Genomic DNA, 15,595 nt, shown 5'->3' with positions numbered 1-15,595 from the left:
TGCTTTTCGGAAGAAAAGTGCAGATACCGGTTCTGCTAGTCGGTATAAATGAGTACCGAAAAAGTGTCCCGGAAAATTAAAGTAAGTACATGTTAACTACTAGAATAATATGTAGGACTTGTAAAACGAGTTTCAAGTCCAGATAATAAGAACTGGTGCTAGAAACCGGTTTTGGCTTGGAAAAGCGCGTACCGAAAAGGTGCTCAGAAAATTATAAGAAAAATATGATAAATCTTAGAAAATTATGTAGTTTCATAATCCAAAGTTTGGGATTAAAATGCTAAGCGTAGCAATTAAAGTTAATATTGTGTGTTTAATTGTTAAACCACTATATAAGCCTTAGTGGGCACTAAACCCTAGGCCATATTACATTCTCTACGTGAGTTTGGAGCTGGTGGCTGCTGCCTTGGCCTTCTCCACCTTTGTGTAACCTCCCTTGTAGCCTTTCTTCTCCTTTTCTTCACTAAAACACCTTGGGTGAGTGGGAATCATCTTTGTGAGTGAAAGGTGAGCACCTTTTCTGAGTTGTGGTGGCTGTGGGAGCTGAGTTGTTTTCTGGTTTGGTGGCATTCTTGTTGAGGAGTGTTGTTCTTGGCTTGTGAGGCTTCAAGGAGCTTCCTTTGTGAAGAAAGATCCTTGCTTGGGTGGTACTTTCGTGCACCCTTTAAGTCAGCACCTTGGGAGCTGATTGTGAGTTCCAAGAGCACCTCCAACCTTTGTTTTGAGCTTTGGTGAGTTGTACCTACCTTGAGCTTGTGTTTTAATGGATTAAAGGTGTGATCTTTGCATGTTTAAAGGGTTAATCAAGTAACCAACTGGGGTGTGGACCTTAATCAGTATAAAGATGCATGCTTTAACGTAATTAAGTGTTAAAAATGGAACCTTGGAAGGATATTTTCACGAAATGCATTTTCTGCATTCTGTCGTGAAATATCCGGATATGTGCCCGAGAAATATCCGGATATGTGATATCCGGATATGGGTTTTGAGTATCCGGATATCAGATATCCGGATATGGGATTCTGGATATCCGGATATTGCATATCCGGATATGTCCAGCGAGATATCCGGATATTGCATATCCGGATATGGTCCCGCAGAATATCCGGATATTCTTGGATTTCGAAGAACAGTAGCTGTGCTGTGAGGACAGTAGGCTATTGGGGGTTTGTGGACCCTAGATTGGTGAAGTTGAATTGCTGTTTTAATTAAACTAAGTCAAAATCAAGTGATTAAGGGCTTATGGCTTGGTGAGAAGCCTTAAGACGTAAAGCATAATGAAAAGGCGTTGTCTTTTATTTGTATGCATGTGGTACATGTTATTGATTTATATTTGGTCTATATCAGATTGTGATCTGCTGTGATTGGACTTTGAGCTTGTGGCATTGGATAGCTAGCTTAGAGGTAAGCTTTCGTGTCCTCGGTTTAGCCATGTTGTGGTTCCACCATGTCCCATGGGGGTATGGTTTATGCATGCTGTGTACATGCTTTTGGATATTTGATATGTTGATTGAACTTTACATGTAATGGCTTTTAATATGCATGTGTTGTTTCATCTTGACGAGAAGCCTGAGTATGTAACGTCATACAAGACGGTGTACCGGGGTGAATGCAAGTGGTACTTGCACGGTGTGTAGGTGATAGACGTATACCTGCACTGTCTCTGGCCAGTAGATTAGTATTGACACACTTGACATGATTATCTGCTGCATTGCATTGTTTTAGAAATGATAAATGATAAACTGCTTTTAAACTTATATTGCACATGTAAGTGAGCTTGGGGTGGAAGATCCTTAAGGACTCACTGACTTACTGAGATTTCTAGATTAGAGATCTTACCCCACGTTTGGGGAATGCTTATTTCAGGATCAGGTAGTATGGGTACTGATGCCTCAGGCGGCAGGAGGCCGGAGCTTAGCTGATTATGTTTTACTGCTTTATGTTAGCATGACCAGATTTGGATGCTGTTTATGTTTTCCGCTATTTATGATATGTTGTTGTTGAGACTGATGTTGGGCATGTTGCCTTATTTGAGTGAGCATGGGGATTGTCCATGACACTTTCCGTTAGTACTTTTAGATTGGAGTTGTATAAACTGTTAGATGGTCCGGTCTACATTGCTGTAGCTCCGTGACTAGAGCCACATTCATATTATCTATGTTATAAGGTATTTCAGTTAGCTGTTTTATTGCAATTACATACAGAATCTGTTTTATTAATTGATTATTAAGCAAGTTGGTAATGTTAATGGCATCATAATTGAAAAGAAAAAGTAATTCCGCATTTTTAATTAAGCGCAGCTTAATACGATATTATGATAACATTGCCGGATATATAAGAGGTGTTACACCTAGCCTTGCTCGCTTAAGCAAGCAAGTCAACGAGCTTGAGGCTGAAATTAGGGTTTGCTCACTAGACTTGCTCGCTGAAGCGAGCAAGCTAGCGAGTTGTAATATGAGAAATTGTCTTTTAATTCTTCATTCTACTCAAAGTCTTGGCTTCTTACGGCTTCATTGATCCATCATTGTTCTGATTTAACATTTTATTAAACCTGAAACTGAAACAATTTTAAGTCAGAATCACATCCAATTATAAAAACTCAAATACCTTTTGCATTTGATAAAATATGCTATGTCTTTGATCAATTTTAACATCATTTAATATATTTTCGGTTATAAAAACATAGTGTATTTGACATTTATTAGATATTAACATATCAATTTATCAAGACAACTTGAGCTGAGAAATAGACCGCATATGTCAATTAAACACTGGGCTCCGAGGAGTGTATTGTTGTTGTGGCCTGTTACTGTGGGCTCTTAACTCTTGCCCTAGATAGAAGACTTGGCCAAGATTGGAGTGTCACCAACCATGCATTTAGAGAAAGCAATTTTGTTGTTGACAGGATGGCAAACAGCTCCCTTGCCCAAGATTGGAGTACTGTCACGTACGACGAACCCCCTTAGGGATGTGTTTCTTTGCTGCATAATGATTTATTGGGTGTCTCTACACCTAGACTAGTTAGATTGTAATTAGAGGTGGCAAAGTGGGCGGCCCGCCCCGCCCCGCCATCAATCCGCCAAAAAATGAGCCAGCTCGTCCCGCCCCGCTTTTGGAAGTGGGCTGAAAAACTCAGCCCGCCCCACCCCATTTGGCGAGTTAGGCGGGTTAGCCCGCCAGTCTGAGCCTATTTTACACTGACCCACCTCGGCTCGCCTATGCCCGCCATCAACCCGCCAAAAAATGAGCCCGCTCCGTTTTTGAGATGGGTTGAAAAACTCAGTCCACCCCGCCTCGTTTGGCGGGTTGGGCGAGTTGGCTCGCCGAGCCGAACCCGTTTTGCCAACTCTAATTGTAATAGCTGTTTTGTCCTTTTTTCCAATTATTATTCTAAAAAAAAAAAAGATAGAAGACTTGGCCGAGCTGCCCAAATTGACACATATTTAAGACATTTTTTGAGAATTTTTTATCAGTAGAAAAAAAGTTACTATAAAAAGATTTAATGAACTTAAGAAAAAATTAAAAGCAATTTCTAAATAAATTTCTTGTACTCCTTTAATACCCATTCATATTTGAAACACATTGGACATCGAGTGGACCAGCTGTTGGGCAATCACTATATTGTGATGAATATTTCTTTTTGGGACAAAACTAACTTGGTTTGGGGAAACAAGTTCGCACATAAGGGGCTTCATGCATTTGACGATGATCTTGCTGATATGACATTGCAAAGGGCAATAGGAAAAATTGGAAGACAAAGTCAGGCTTTTCTTTTTTCGGGATTAGGGCAATTAAGGTTTGGTTTATCTCTCTGATGCGGTTAGGTTCATTCCAATAGGTGTTGATGCTGTCACATACATGTTTCCCAATGATATTTATCTTTTCGTTAGCACTGAAGTGCTTCAGTGCTAATTGACACCCAAAACAAAACGGAAAATGTAATATACTAGCTTTTTCCAATGCTATAGTACAACTTGAAATACATGGCTTAATTTTTTATAAATGACATAATTCTGCAACTTAGGGATCAAACTCCAAATTAACACATTATGAAATAATGAACAGCTTTGGATGAAGTAGTTTACACTTTACACCACTATACATCTAGTTGCTTTCACCTCTGCCTTTTGATCAGGGGAGAAATATGACCATAGGTTTTAAGGGGAAAAAAATTAAAATAATGTTATTTAATTAAATAATTACGCATTTATTGCAGTTTTGGGAAAAATTACGGATCTATTGCACATTGTGACGCCCTAAAAGGGCGTCACATGTGACGCCTCATTGAGGCGTCTCACCCTAGGGGAAGACGCCCAAATGGGGCGTCTCTCGTGTGGCGTTGACACGTGTCACTTTTTTTTCAAAAAAAAATTTAATTTAATCATAAAACTTCTAAAGGCCATAACTTTTGACTCGAGTATCCAAATTAGGTAATTTTTTTTTTTGATTCCACATAACTTTTTGAGATCTACGCAATGACATCTCATTTGATATATTTTATTTCTCACCAATAGTTTTTCAAATTATATGTATATTTGAGTTTAAATCAAAAATCAAATCTTTATTTTGTTTTCCTTATTAATAATAATTGTTACTTTTAATTTAAATCACACATTAAATCTTGATTTGTTTTTTTTTTTTGGAGTTACTCAACCCTAATTATCTCTTTGAGACGAGTTGGCTCCCTCCGGTATCCCCACGAGCTTTGACTCTTTGAGCCGGCTATGAGACTAATCCGGAGTGCGGGGGAACGGAAACAGTGATGGCTAAAGGTTCAGCCCCCTCCCCAAGAATGCACTCAGCGAGAATCGAACACATATCCAACCCCACTAACTCAGCGCCAAGTTACCAACTGAGCTGCACCCATTGGGTAAATCTTGATTTATTTTTTGTATTAAATCACAAACGCAGAACTCAGAGGCTTCTGAGTTTAAAAATGTGACATGTGTCAACACGTGTCAAAACGTAACACATCACCAATCACGTCTAAATTGAGTTTCAATCAAGAGGCAATCACGCCTAATTTAGGTAATTTTATTTTTGAAAAACATTCATGAGAAATAAAATATATCAAATGAGATGTCATTGCGTAGATCTCGAAAAGTTATGTGGAATCAAAAAAGAACTACCTGATTTGGATACTCGAGTCAAAAGTTATGGCCTTTAGAAGTTTTATGATTAAATTAATTTTTTTTTTGAAAAAAAAGTGACACGTGTCAACGCCACACGAGAGACGCCCCATTTGGGCGTCTTCCCCTAGGGTGAGACGCTTCAATGAGGCGTCACAGTGCAATAGATCCGTAATTTTTTTCAAAACTGCAATAAATATGTAATTATTTAATTAAATAACATTATTTTAATTTTTTTGCTAGGTTTTAAGGCATATCTTGGTGATACAAAAAACGTAGTGCTACTGAGTCTGAAATGAGATTGGCATGAAAGCTCCATGAAATCCATATGGAACTCTGCGAGGCATTATAATTTTAGCAACCGTCTCACCAGAGAACTTCTTTGTGTCGATTATATGAACCTGAAGGACAAGTTGAAAGCAGGTAATTAGTGTAATAGCGTTATAATTCTAAGCAAAACACATAACATGCTAGAGTAATGTCAACCCACTTCAGATATGTTAGTATCTTCATTGTGAACAAAAGTGATGATCCAACCATCATCTTCTTCAAGACCCCCATCTTTGGGGACAAATGCAGCCCCACTGCAAAATGTATTCTTCTCAAACATATGGTATTCCACCCTCATAGACTCTTCAGGTTGCTTTTTGTCTGTCTGTTTCACAAAATCCAAGTTATGATAAGAAATTGCCATTAGAAAAACGGATTGTTAGAACATTATTTTACCATAGAGAACTCTGCACGTGATTCTTCAAAGTAGAGCTTCGCTAAGCCTCCATATTTTGGCACGTCTAAGTAACCAAATCGCAAAGCCATGTTATAAAATGTTTATATAGGAAATATGAAAAATTACTTATAATTCGATCTTGAGAAAATAAATAAATAAACTTTCCTCTCTATTGTTACCTCGAGTAGAACTTGCAATGGGATCAACTACTTGTGTGTATGCATATCTATTCGTAATACCTCTGAAGTTTTCATTGATCATAGGAAAATCCATATAAACCACTTCGGCTCCACAGAGATCTTTCTCCTTAACTTCCCCAGTTTGCATATTCAATCGCCATTCATAACAATGAGATAACCACTCAAATTCATTAGAACTCGGGTCAGGTCCAGGAATTGACGAATCAAGAGACCTGCAGCCCCTCACTACAACCTTTTGACACACATCACATATATTTTAAAAATTTTAGTGCAGCCCTTTTGTTCATATATATGAGAAATCTTTTAGAATCTTTACATGTTACTTGTAGGTAACTTACCTCGTCACCATCCTCAAAAGAATTGATAATGTGAAAGGTGCAATTAGGTTCCACCTCAAACCATTTGAGTGAATTGGCATCACCATAGCGTGGCATTACCCCAATCCTTGCGTATTCCTCCTTATTATACTTTATTAATCTACACGCAAACAAGAGATGCTGAGTCACATAACTTTTCTATAACCTTATCATATTCTAAGTTGAAGCATTCAGTTCTCAAGTAAAAGGAAATGCACTCACGGGCCTCCTCTAAGAAGTCTGTTTAGATCAATGGTTACTGGAAAATCCATGATCACATTGTAACTGCAAAAAAAGGACCACAAAATACATATTTTACAATGCAGAGTTTCACCCTTTGGTAAGTAATTTAAGTTATAACTCCTAACCAGCATAGTTGTTAACAATGCTACCTCTCTGTAACTCCAATGTCGTGGCAAAGACTGCACCTGTTTAGTTTGAGATCAACTTTATGAACCAATTTCTTTCCATCAGCTGAAAAAGGAGAGGAAAAGAAGCATGTCATAATCTCATACATATTATGCACTACCGGAAGCAAGTAATTAATACACTTAATTTTTGTTCAATTTTTTTTTTTTTTCCTTTTACAATACAGACCAACCGTACCAGAAATAATTCCAACTACAGAAAAAGGTTTAGTTGGTTCCACCCCTATTGTAACTAGCTCCCCTGTACTTGGAGCTTTCTGTTATAGAACAAGAAAATAATTTGAGAGTGAGCAAACAACTGTAGGGTGGTAAAAGAGAATGAGTATAGGTTTGCAAATATTTATACAAAGAAGAACCTTTGGATGGCTGGTAAAAGGTCGATTCCAGGCTCCACTGACATCCCAATTGTTTAAAGTTTTTAGAGTAAAGATATCAATCTCCTGTGGGATGTGACTTTCAGCAGCCGAGTAAAACTTCCCTGAATGCTCAAAGACATTTGTGTTGCTAATGTATTTGTTTACTTCGCCAAATCTCAACTGTTAAATCCACAAGATGTAACTAAATGAGTCTTTTTACCTAGGAATTGAGTCCAAAATGGCATCAAACACTTGCTTGATGCTTCACATGTGAGTTTGATTGTTAGCCAAATAAGTGCATGGATTTTAAGACGAACTAGCATTCTATTTAGCTTTAAAGTGTACTTGCGAATCTTAGCCAGATCATTATATCTTTCCTTGGCTTGGAGATTAAACCTATTAAAATCTGCATCACTGTCCACTAATTTTAACTACAAATTCTTAGCATCTTAGTCTACTTATTTTGAATGTGCTAAGAATCAAATTGATTAGTAAGCTGACCCAGTTAAGCAGATGAGCAGACAAAATGGCCAGTGAATCGCCTTCTATGGCTGGTAGAAACAATGGTTTGTTACTTCGTTTTTCAAGCTTGTATGTTTCGGTTTCAACATGCCTATTGTTGTAGAGGACCGTCCAACTCCCATGACCTGACTTTTTAAAATACAATGCATGAAGCATTCCCTCTCCTTCCACCCAAATGTGATTTGATCTCCCAAAGATAGAATTTGTTGATTTCAGACCTCGAAAAAGTGGATTTGGTCCTGCAAAATTAATGTAGTCATTAGTAACTTACATACATATGCTAAAACAAGTAGCAAGTAGGCTTACACACATATTCTAATACATATATGTGAACTTTGTATGAACTGTCACCCATATTTTAATACAAAGCATTGAAAGCAATGAAAAATCCCTACTTTGCATCCTCGGTAATGGAGTTTATCGCATCTATTTACCCTTGAAGTGATCAACAAGGAAGGACAAATGCTTACGTGCTTAAGATGTTTCAAAGTTAGTCTCTTTATATTATCATATTCAACAAGAAATGATGTTGCGTTAATATCTAAAGTTAAAAGGGGTCCCCACCATTTCTAATGTAGACACCCTCTGGAAAATCATCAGGAATTTGTCCTCGGATGCTTGTTATATGTATGGCTTCACCCAACTCCTCCACCGGAGCAAAGTTACTCTGCATAGGTAATGTAACACAATTTAAAGATTTAAAAGAAGGTGTGTGTGGAGGCTGTGGATCCTCTTATGTTAAAATTTCACGTGACTTGTTTATATAAAATTTTTGTATCTATTTCTGTTTTTTCATATGTAATAAATAGGTGAGATCTAATTATCATTTATAAAGAAAGAGATAGACACAAAAATTTTACATAACCAGATCATGTAAAGTTTTAACATGAGAGAATCAATTCCGGTGTGTGTGGGATGTGCCTTTGTGCATGCGCCGCATCAAGTAAGAGTCTAGAACAAGAGTATTTTTTGCTCATTATGTAAGTACCTCAGATGGAAGCAATGGCTGGTCAATGAATTCAAAGAATGAATCCACAAAAGCGTTAAGTAATTTAGACGCAGTATTTGTCATGGTTTTGGGCACATCAATTTGCAAAGGGACTTCAGGCAGAGCTCTCATGATTGGCTGCTCAATGAACAACATGTTCAGCCAGTTTCACTAGCAAGCATAGTAAAAAAAAATTGTACCATGGAGAGAGAGATATGCATACCTTAAAAACAGATGAGAGTAGAGCTTTGTGGTGTGGAGAATTGTCCGAGAGATAGGAGGGTCTTTTCTGAAAGGTGCAATTCACTAGAAATGTGTTATATGAAGTGGCCATAGGTGTTGGTTAATGTAGCTTGGTACGTCTATATTCACAGGAAGGGAAACTTTAATCCATATACTCAAATGGCACGGAAAGTAAAGTTAATATTGTACACATCTAATTATGGTGCTTCGATTTCGGTGGGTTTTATTTAAGCTTGGATTGCAGAGGTCAAGTTGTCAGCCACTACACGACTAGGAGAACAAAACAAGTAAAGCCTCTATTATTTTGTAAACTGGTAAGAGCCTTGAGTCTAGACCCATTTATTTGTAGCTATTATTCTATAAATAGCAAGTTGGTGAAATCATGTTTTTGGACGTATTTAGAGTTTTCAACCTACTGGAATATGCCTCTTTAAACAATTTTTTTTATATTAGTATATTAAGATTCCCCTTGCAATCCAACTTGATAATGGATATATTATAATCAAGGGAAAAATATTTCTGCAGTTAATGCAGATAAGTTATCTGCATTTATTTCCAAAACGATGTCGTTTTGGTATTGAAATTTCAAAAAATTATAAATATAAAGACTATTATAATCTTAAAATAAATTAAAATTACAAAAACACCATGATTTTCACCCCAAAACGACGTCGTATTGACTTACTGCAGATAACTTATCAGCAGTAACTGCAGAAAAAATGAACCATATAATCAAACATAAAAACATTATAAAAAACAAAAGGAAACATATACTGTACTTAAAAAGTTGAACAATAAAACAGAAGTATTGTATTTGCATAGTTAGACTTCAAATTTTAGAATTATTATTGTACAATCAATGAGTTTTCAAATATTTATTAGTTACTATTTTTATAATAAGTGTCTGTGAGTTCATTAAATATAATTGACTATAGTATTTTTGAATCTTGATGAATTTGTGAAAATAAAAAATATCATTACTATGAAGAGTATTGTGCGGTCTCAATTTTACTCCAACCTCCAACTTCATAGTTCAACAGTGGAGCAAGCAGAAAAATGATAATGATACTCCGCGCTTGCCTCCCTGGGCCAATCCATTAATTTTGGCCCAACTAACTGCTAGTTAAGCTTTCTTACCCTTCTCTAAAAAATTATTTGTATAAAAAACAAAATTATTTATTCCGATTTACAAAAATTTAGAAGCTTAATTTTTAATAATCTATTTCTAACACTTTTATAATGATCGGAAGATTTTCGAACGAAGAAAAGTATAGAAAGGAAAGAGACAAGAAGCATTGTTCGATAGATCAAAATAGCCTATTTTTATTAAATAAGATTTTCAATAAAAAAAGTTATATAAACAGTCAAGTTAGTAAACTCCGTTACCATTGTATTAAAAAACATTTTTAATACCGTACTACTGCACGCTGCCTTGACAGGAAAATCTCATCAGAAAAGAATAAAATAACATGATGATAAGCTACTCAATTAAAGAGGATACAGGAGTTAGGACCCACCGCTTTAAAACTGATCAAAATCAGCAACCATGCAAAAGATACTCATCACGGCATTTCAATTTTCAAGCGCCACAAGCCAAGAAAGAATACCGTCCGTCTGATCAAGAAGGACAAAGAAATATTCTTTTTTTCTTTTTCTCTGTTTTCCCTTTTCTCATTTTCTTCATGACATTAGTCAGCATCACGAAAATTTCAAAGCTATTCACCTAAAAAAAAAAAAAAGTTTCAAAAAGCTTTATAACATCTAATTCTCATCATTAACTTTAATTCAGATTTAATTATCTACCCAATATAACATTTATGGCATTAGAATCATATGGCAAGTTAATATAAAATGGAAATTGAAAAAAAGAAAAAGAAAAAGAAAAGAAGAAACATTTAGTTGACAGTAACTGAGTCAAATTATGTTCAATTAAAGTAAGAATACTAGAAGATATCTTTTGCTGACATTATTTAATGGGATTTAATGAAATGATACTTAACCATCCAAGATTGGCTGCGCACAAGAACAACCATAGCCACAGCCACATTAGAATTGTAAAAAATAAATAACTAATTAGAAGCTTCTTGAATACGAATGTCAGCTTGTAATGGTACTACATAATAGCTTTTTGTTTTGGAAAATAGAGTTAATATTTGGCATTAATATATTTCATGTCAGAGATAAATAATTTTATCTCTATACACATATTAAAATATATGGGTCCATGTGAAAATAAATAAATATAAATCTTATATATTTTACAGAAATATATTTTTCCAGTTAATGCAGATAAGTTATCTGCAATTATTTTTAAAACGACATTATTTTGAGATTAAAATATTAAAATATTATAATTATAAAGACTATAATAATTCTGAAATAAATTAAAATTACCAAAACACTATAATTTTTGTCCCAAAATAACATCGTATTAAAGTGCAGATAACTTAATGGAGAGTTACAGTAACTCTGTAAAAAAAAAAACCCCATATTTTTATATGTGTGAACATTAATCCTTAATATTTTTACTGTCCTTAATTAAAGAGAGAGCGAATAAAAACAGACAAATTTGGCTGCTGATGACGTTAGTGCGTAACATAGAGATCGCGGTCCACCCTAATGAGCTTTCTGTTCGAACAAGACAGCTTCTGTTTTACTTCGTCACTTCGAAACTTGGAACATCTTCCTTGGAGGCTCTGACGTCAGAATCAGTGCCAGGTATTTTGACGTTATTTTACTTGCACTTTCTTTGTTCAACTTTAACGTGTACAATAATTAATTAAACAATAAACAAGAGAAGAAACCTTGTTTTGTGTTTGGTTGCTCTGAAATTGTATGAAAAGTAAACACATGTAAAAAGAAATAAAAAAGAAAAAAAATCTTGGAATCCAATTTTACAACTGGCGCTTGATACCTACTAGTTAACGAAACATGAAGTAATTCCAAGGAATCTTTTCATCTCGAGTTGTCTGTTCTGTATGACTATGCCCTGGAAAGCAGAGGAGGAGTTGAATACTGTTTGTTTGTTTGTTGGTAAGGTTATCAGTTCTTAGATTCTTTCTTCTCATGTTGTTTTCCTGTCTTGGTTATTTGTTTTTCTTCATCATTTTCATGTCTTTCGGGAAAAGAATAAGAAGTAACTGATGCAGAGCCTGTAATTTGGAACTGTCCAGTCCTTATATGATTGGGTTGAATTTTTCATGGTGCATGTGGGTATCATCAGAATTAAGAGGTGGGTTTTGAGGACACCGCCTTTGCTCTGGTTCTGGAATTTTGAACTTTGACAATGAATTAGGAAACTAGGTAGTTTTCTCTGTGCCTCTGTGCCTGTGAATTTGTAGGTTACCCTTCCTTTTTTTCTTTTCTTCTCAGTATTTCTTAGGTTAGTTGTTTTTATAAATTTCAACTAAAATTATTTTCCGGAAACCATCACAGTAGCATTCGACTTTTGAGTGAATGTGCAAAAGGTAGATTTATTTTGTAATTGACACATTCATATAGCTGTTTCATAGAAGTGAATTCATATGTAGAATTCACTTCTATGAGACGCCATGCATTTCAATTGGGTGCATCTGAGGAGTGAAACGGCTAAATTTGTACCATTTTCTTTAACTTGTATAAAGAAATTGCCTTTTTCTTACTGGATCTGGGTTATTTTGGTATAATGTGCAGAGTTGATATGGTAATTGGCAGTCAAATGAAGTTTGTTCAGTAATTTTAGCAAAATGGGTCAAGAATTTGTGTCCTTATTTCACCTACAAACAAAGAGATTGCTATGGCTTATTGGTATTACGTTTGTAGTGATTTTAGCATTCCAGTATTTTGAGCTTCGTTTGGGTAATGTTCTAGCCCCTCTAAAATCGGCTGAGAAGATACCCTCATCGGGAAGTAGTAGATTCCAAGCTTCAGATCAACAATCTGTGTCCGAAATATCTAACAATGTGACAATTTTGAGTCAAGCAAACTCTACTGGTGAAAATGCCCTTGAGATAGTTAATAAAACTAGGATGTCTGATGAAAAGGACGCTATTTCAAGAACTGGTTTCATCTCAGAACCAGGAACGGTGTCAAATAAATCTTTAGGATTTGATGAGTCTGATGGAAGTTCCGCAGTGGAAAGTATTAGTATATCAGATAATGGCTCTGCAATAGAGCAAGCAGGAAATCTTGGACTGAGCAGTTATAACAATACTACAGGTATGAATTTGACAAGAGATATTAACATTACATCTGGATCAGAACATACATCGGCAAGTTCATATACTAATTCGCATTCCCCTTCTCATGCAATAACTCCAACATATTCAACTCCACCTATAAGTCCTCCAACAAAAGTCAGCCCAAATATTATACCTCCAGTGTTATCAAATGATTCCAACAAAACTGATTCGGGGAAGGTTGAGAGGTTAAGGCCATCACGAGATGATGTCAATATACTGGGCAAGAATTCTTCTATCATCATTGTGCCTAAGGACACTGAAGATTCTCATATATCAGTTCCAGAAATAACATCAATCTCTGAAATGGAGAAGTTATTGATTCAAAGTCATGCCACATATCATTCTATGGTATATGACAAAATTTAAATTTTGTTTAATTTTTTTTTTTTTATGATTTATGAGATTATAGTATATTCTTGTGTTCTGTTCTTATGTTGCTAACCTGTTTCTAGAGGCCAAGGTGGTCTGCCGCTGTTGATCAAGAGCTACTGCAGGCCAGATCAGAGATTGAAAATGCACCAATTGTAAATAATGTTGAAAATCTTTACGCCCCACTTTTTCGAAATGTTTCCATGTTCAAGAGGTATCATTTGATAATTACGGTATTTTTAGTTTCAAAAAATGTTCCAGAAGTATCTTCTAGAAGTAAAATTTCTATTCCTGCAATTTACAAATGTATGGATATCTTGTAATGTTAATGTGACATTGATAGAGATTTGCTATTTATCATTCTGATACCATGTCAATTCAACCTATTTGGTCTTTTGTTTTGTGATAACAAATGTTCCTCTACATAAATATCAGTGCTTTATTAGCTCACACAAAATTTTATCAAAATAGCTGCGTTTCTTGATGTTGAGAAGTCTGCTCGCGCTCTTCAGGAAAACAAAATTATAAAAAATAAAAATTGGCACATATGTGCATTTGTCTAAATGTATAGAAGCAATGATATATGTATTGGTATTTGGTACTGCTAAATTTTCATTTCACCTTCTTATTATCCTGTGACTGTCTAATTATCAGGAGCTGTGAATTAATGGAAAAGACTCTCAAAGTATATGTATATAGAGAAGGAGCTAAGCCCATAATGCATTCACCATATCTTTTGGGAATTTACGCTTCCGAGGGATGGTTCATGAAGCTGATGGAAACTAATAAAGGATTTCTTACTAAAGACCCAAAGAAGGCCCATCTGTTTTACTTACCTTTCAGTTCTCGAATGCTAGAGGAAACTTTGTATGTACAGAATTCACATAGTCATAGGAACCTGATTCGATATCTGAATGATTATGTACACATGATTGCCCGGAAACATCCTTTCTGGAACAGAACAGGAGGTGCTGATCATTTTCTTGTTGCCTGCCATGACTGGGTATGTTTTTCCTTACTTCAATGAATGTGTCATTTCTGTGTCATTGTGCTAGGTGCACTAACTACAAATTATTTCTCATTTCACATCTAATGCTACCACTTCTGTGGTATGCAAACAAAAACTTGAATTGGTAAACATTCTACCACATTAGTCTCCTCAATTTTATCTTACTCATAGAATATACCCCTGCACTATGCAGGCCCCTACAGAAACAAAGCAGCACATGGCTAAGTGCATAAGAGCACTATGCAATGCTGATGTTAAAGAAGGTTTTGTCTTGGGGAAGGACGTATCTCTTCCTGAAACGTATGTCCGAAATTCCCAGAATCCCACTAGAGACCTTGGTGGAAAACCAGCTTCAAAGAGGAAAACTCTAGCCTTTTTTGCTGGGGGCATGCATGGTTATGTTCGGCCAATCCTGTTGCAGCACTGGGAAAATAAAGATCCTGACATGAAAATCTTTGGGATAATGCCTAAGTCTAAGGGCAACAGGAACTACATCCAATACATGAAGAGCAGCAAGTACTGTATTTGTGCAAAGGGGTATGAAGTCAACAGTCCAAGAGTTGTGGAGGCCATCTTCTATGAATGTGTCCCAGTCATTATATCAGACAATTTTGTGCCTCCATTTTTTGAGGTTTTGAATTGGGAATCCTTTGCTGTTATCATTTTGGAGAAGGATATTCCAAATTTGAAGAGTATACTCCTTTCCATCCCACAAAAGAGGTATCTTCAAATGCAGATGAGAGTGAAAAAGGTGCAGCAGCATTTCCTTTGGCACAGGAGCCCTGTCAAGTATGATATATTTCATATGATACTTCATTCTATTTGGTACAATAGAGTCTTCACTGCAAGAGCTAGATAACTTTAGAGACATTGCCCCAATGGATTCAGAGATGGTTTTTTTTTTTTTTTAATGTAAAATATATTTTTTCCCTTTGGGGCTAAACATAGGGATAGAAATCAAAGTTGATATTGTAGCCTCGTATTCATTAATGATAATTGATAAAGAAGTCTATTAATAAACGTTTTGATATTTTTTTAGTACTTCTTT

At 35.7% G+C, this 15,595-nt stretch overlaps 2 protein-coding genes across 2 annotated transcripts; one reads left to right on the top strand and one right to left on the bottom strand.

The window, feature by feature from the left end:
- Nucleotides 1-5,410: 5,410 nt before the first annotated feature.
- LOC133310475 (carotenoid 9,10(9',10')-cleavage dioxygenase 1-like) lies at nt 5,411-9,040 on the bottom strand. The gene is made up of 13 exons (XM_061511404.1): nt 8,930-9,040; nt 8,707-8,844; nt 8,283-8,385; nt 7,698-7,957; nt 7,197-7,376; nt 7,019-7,097; nt 6,805-6,886; nt 6,635-6,697; nt 6,395-6,533; nt 6,036-6,288; nt 5,856-5,920; nt 5,620-5,784; nt 5,411-5,530 (listed from the first exon to the last, which is right to left on the bottom strand). The coding sequence occupies exons 1-13, from the start codon at nt 9,038-9,040 to the stop codon at nt 5,411-5,413; spliced, it is 1,758 nt and encodes a 585-aa protein (XP_061367388.1).
- Nucleotides 9,041-12,199: 3,159 nt separating this feature from the next.
- Nucleotides 12,200-15,518, top strand: LOC133310491 (probable glycosyltransferase At5g03795). Its single transcript, XM_061511423.1, has 5 exons — nt 12,200-12,252; nt 12,622-13,517; nt 13,622-13,752; nt 14,193-14,541; nt 14,741-15,518. Exons 2-5 carry the CDS (start codon nt 12,675-12,677, stop codon nt 15,404-15,406), a joined length of 1,989 nt encoding a protein of 662 aa, XP_061367407.1. The 5' UTR covers nt 12,200-12,252; nt 12,622-12,674; the 3' UTR covers nt 15,407-15,518.
- Nucleotides 15,519-15,595: the final 77 nt, after the last annotated feature.

This window comes from Gastrolobium bilobum, unplaced genomic scaffold (genome assembly GCF_033153095.1).
Source record: "Gastrolobium bilobum isolate Gb01-03AN ecotype WA unplaced genomic scaffold, APGP_CSIRO_Gbil_v1 utg441, whole genome shotgun sequence".
Taxonomy (NCBI): domain Eukaryota; kingdom Viridiplantae; phylum Streptophyta; class Magnoliopsida; order Fabales; family Fabaceae; genus Gastrolobium; species Gastrolobium bilobum.
Note: the sequence above shows the minus strand (reverse complement) of the source record. Positions and strands in the feature narration are given on the sequence as shown.

Excerpts from the sequence above, each read along its gene's own strand:
- LOC133310491 (XM_061511423.1), top strand. The coding sequence starts at position 12,675 with ATGGGTCAAGAATTTGTGTCCTTATTTCACCTACAAACAAAGAGATTG. Across the intron at positions 13,753-14,192 it reads AATGTTTCCATGTTCAAGAG|GAGCTGTGAATTAATGGAAA; the intron begins GTATCATTTGAT and ends TCTAATTATCAG. Across the intron at positions 14,542-14,740 it reads TTGTTGCCTGCCATGACTGG|GCCCCTACAGAAACAAAGCA; the intron begins GTATGTTTTTCC and ends TGCACTATGCAG.
- LOC133310475 (XM_061511404.1), bottom strand. The coding sequence starts at position 9,040 with ATGGCCACTTCATATAACACATTTCTAGTGAATTGCACCTTTCAGAAA. Across the intron at positions 7,377-7,697 it reads CTGCTCATCTGCTTAACTGG|TTGAGATTTGGCGAAGTAAA; the intron begins GTCAGCTTACTA and ends TGGATTTAACAG. Across the intron at positions 6,289-6,394 it reads CTTTTGAGGATGGTGACGAG|GTTGTAGTGAGGGGCTGCAG; the intron begins GTAAGTTACCTA and ends GTGTGTCAAAAG.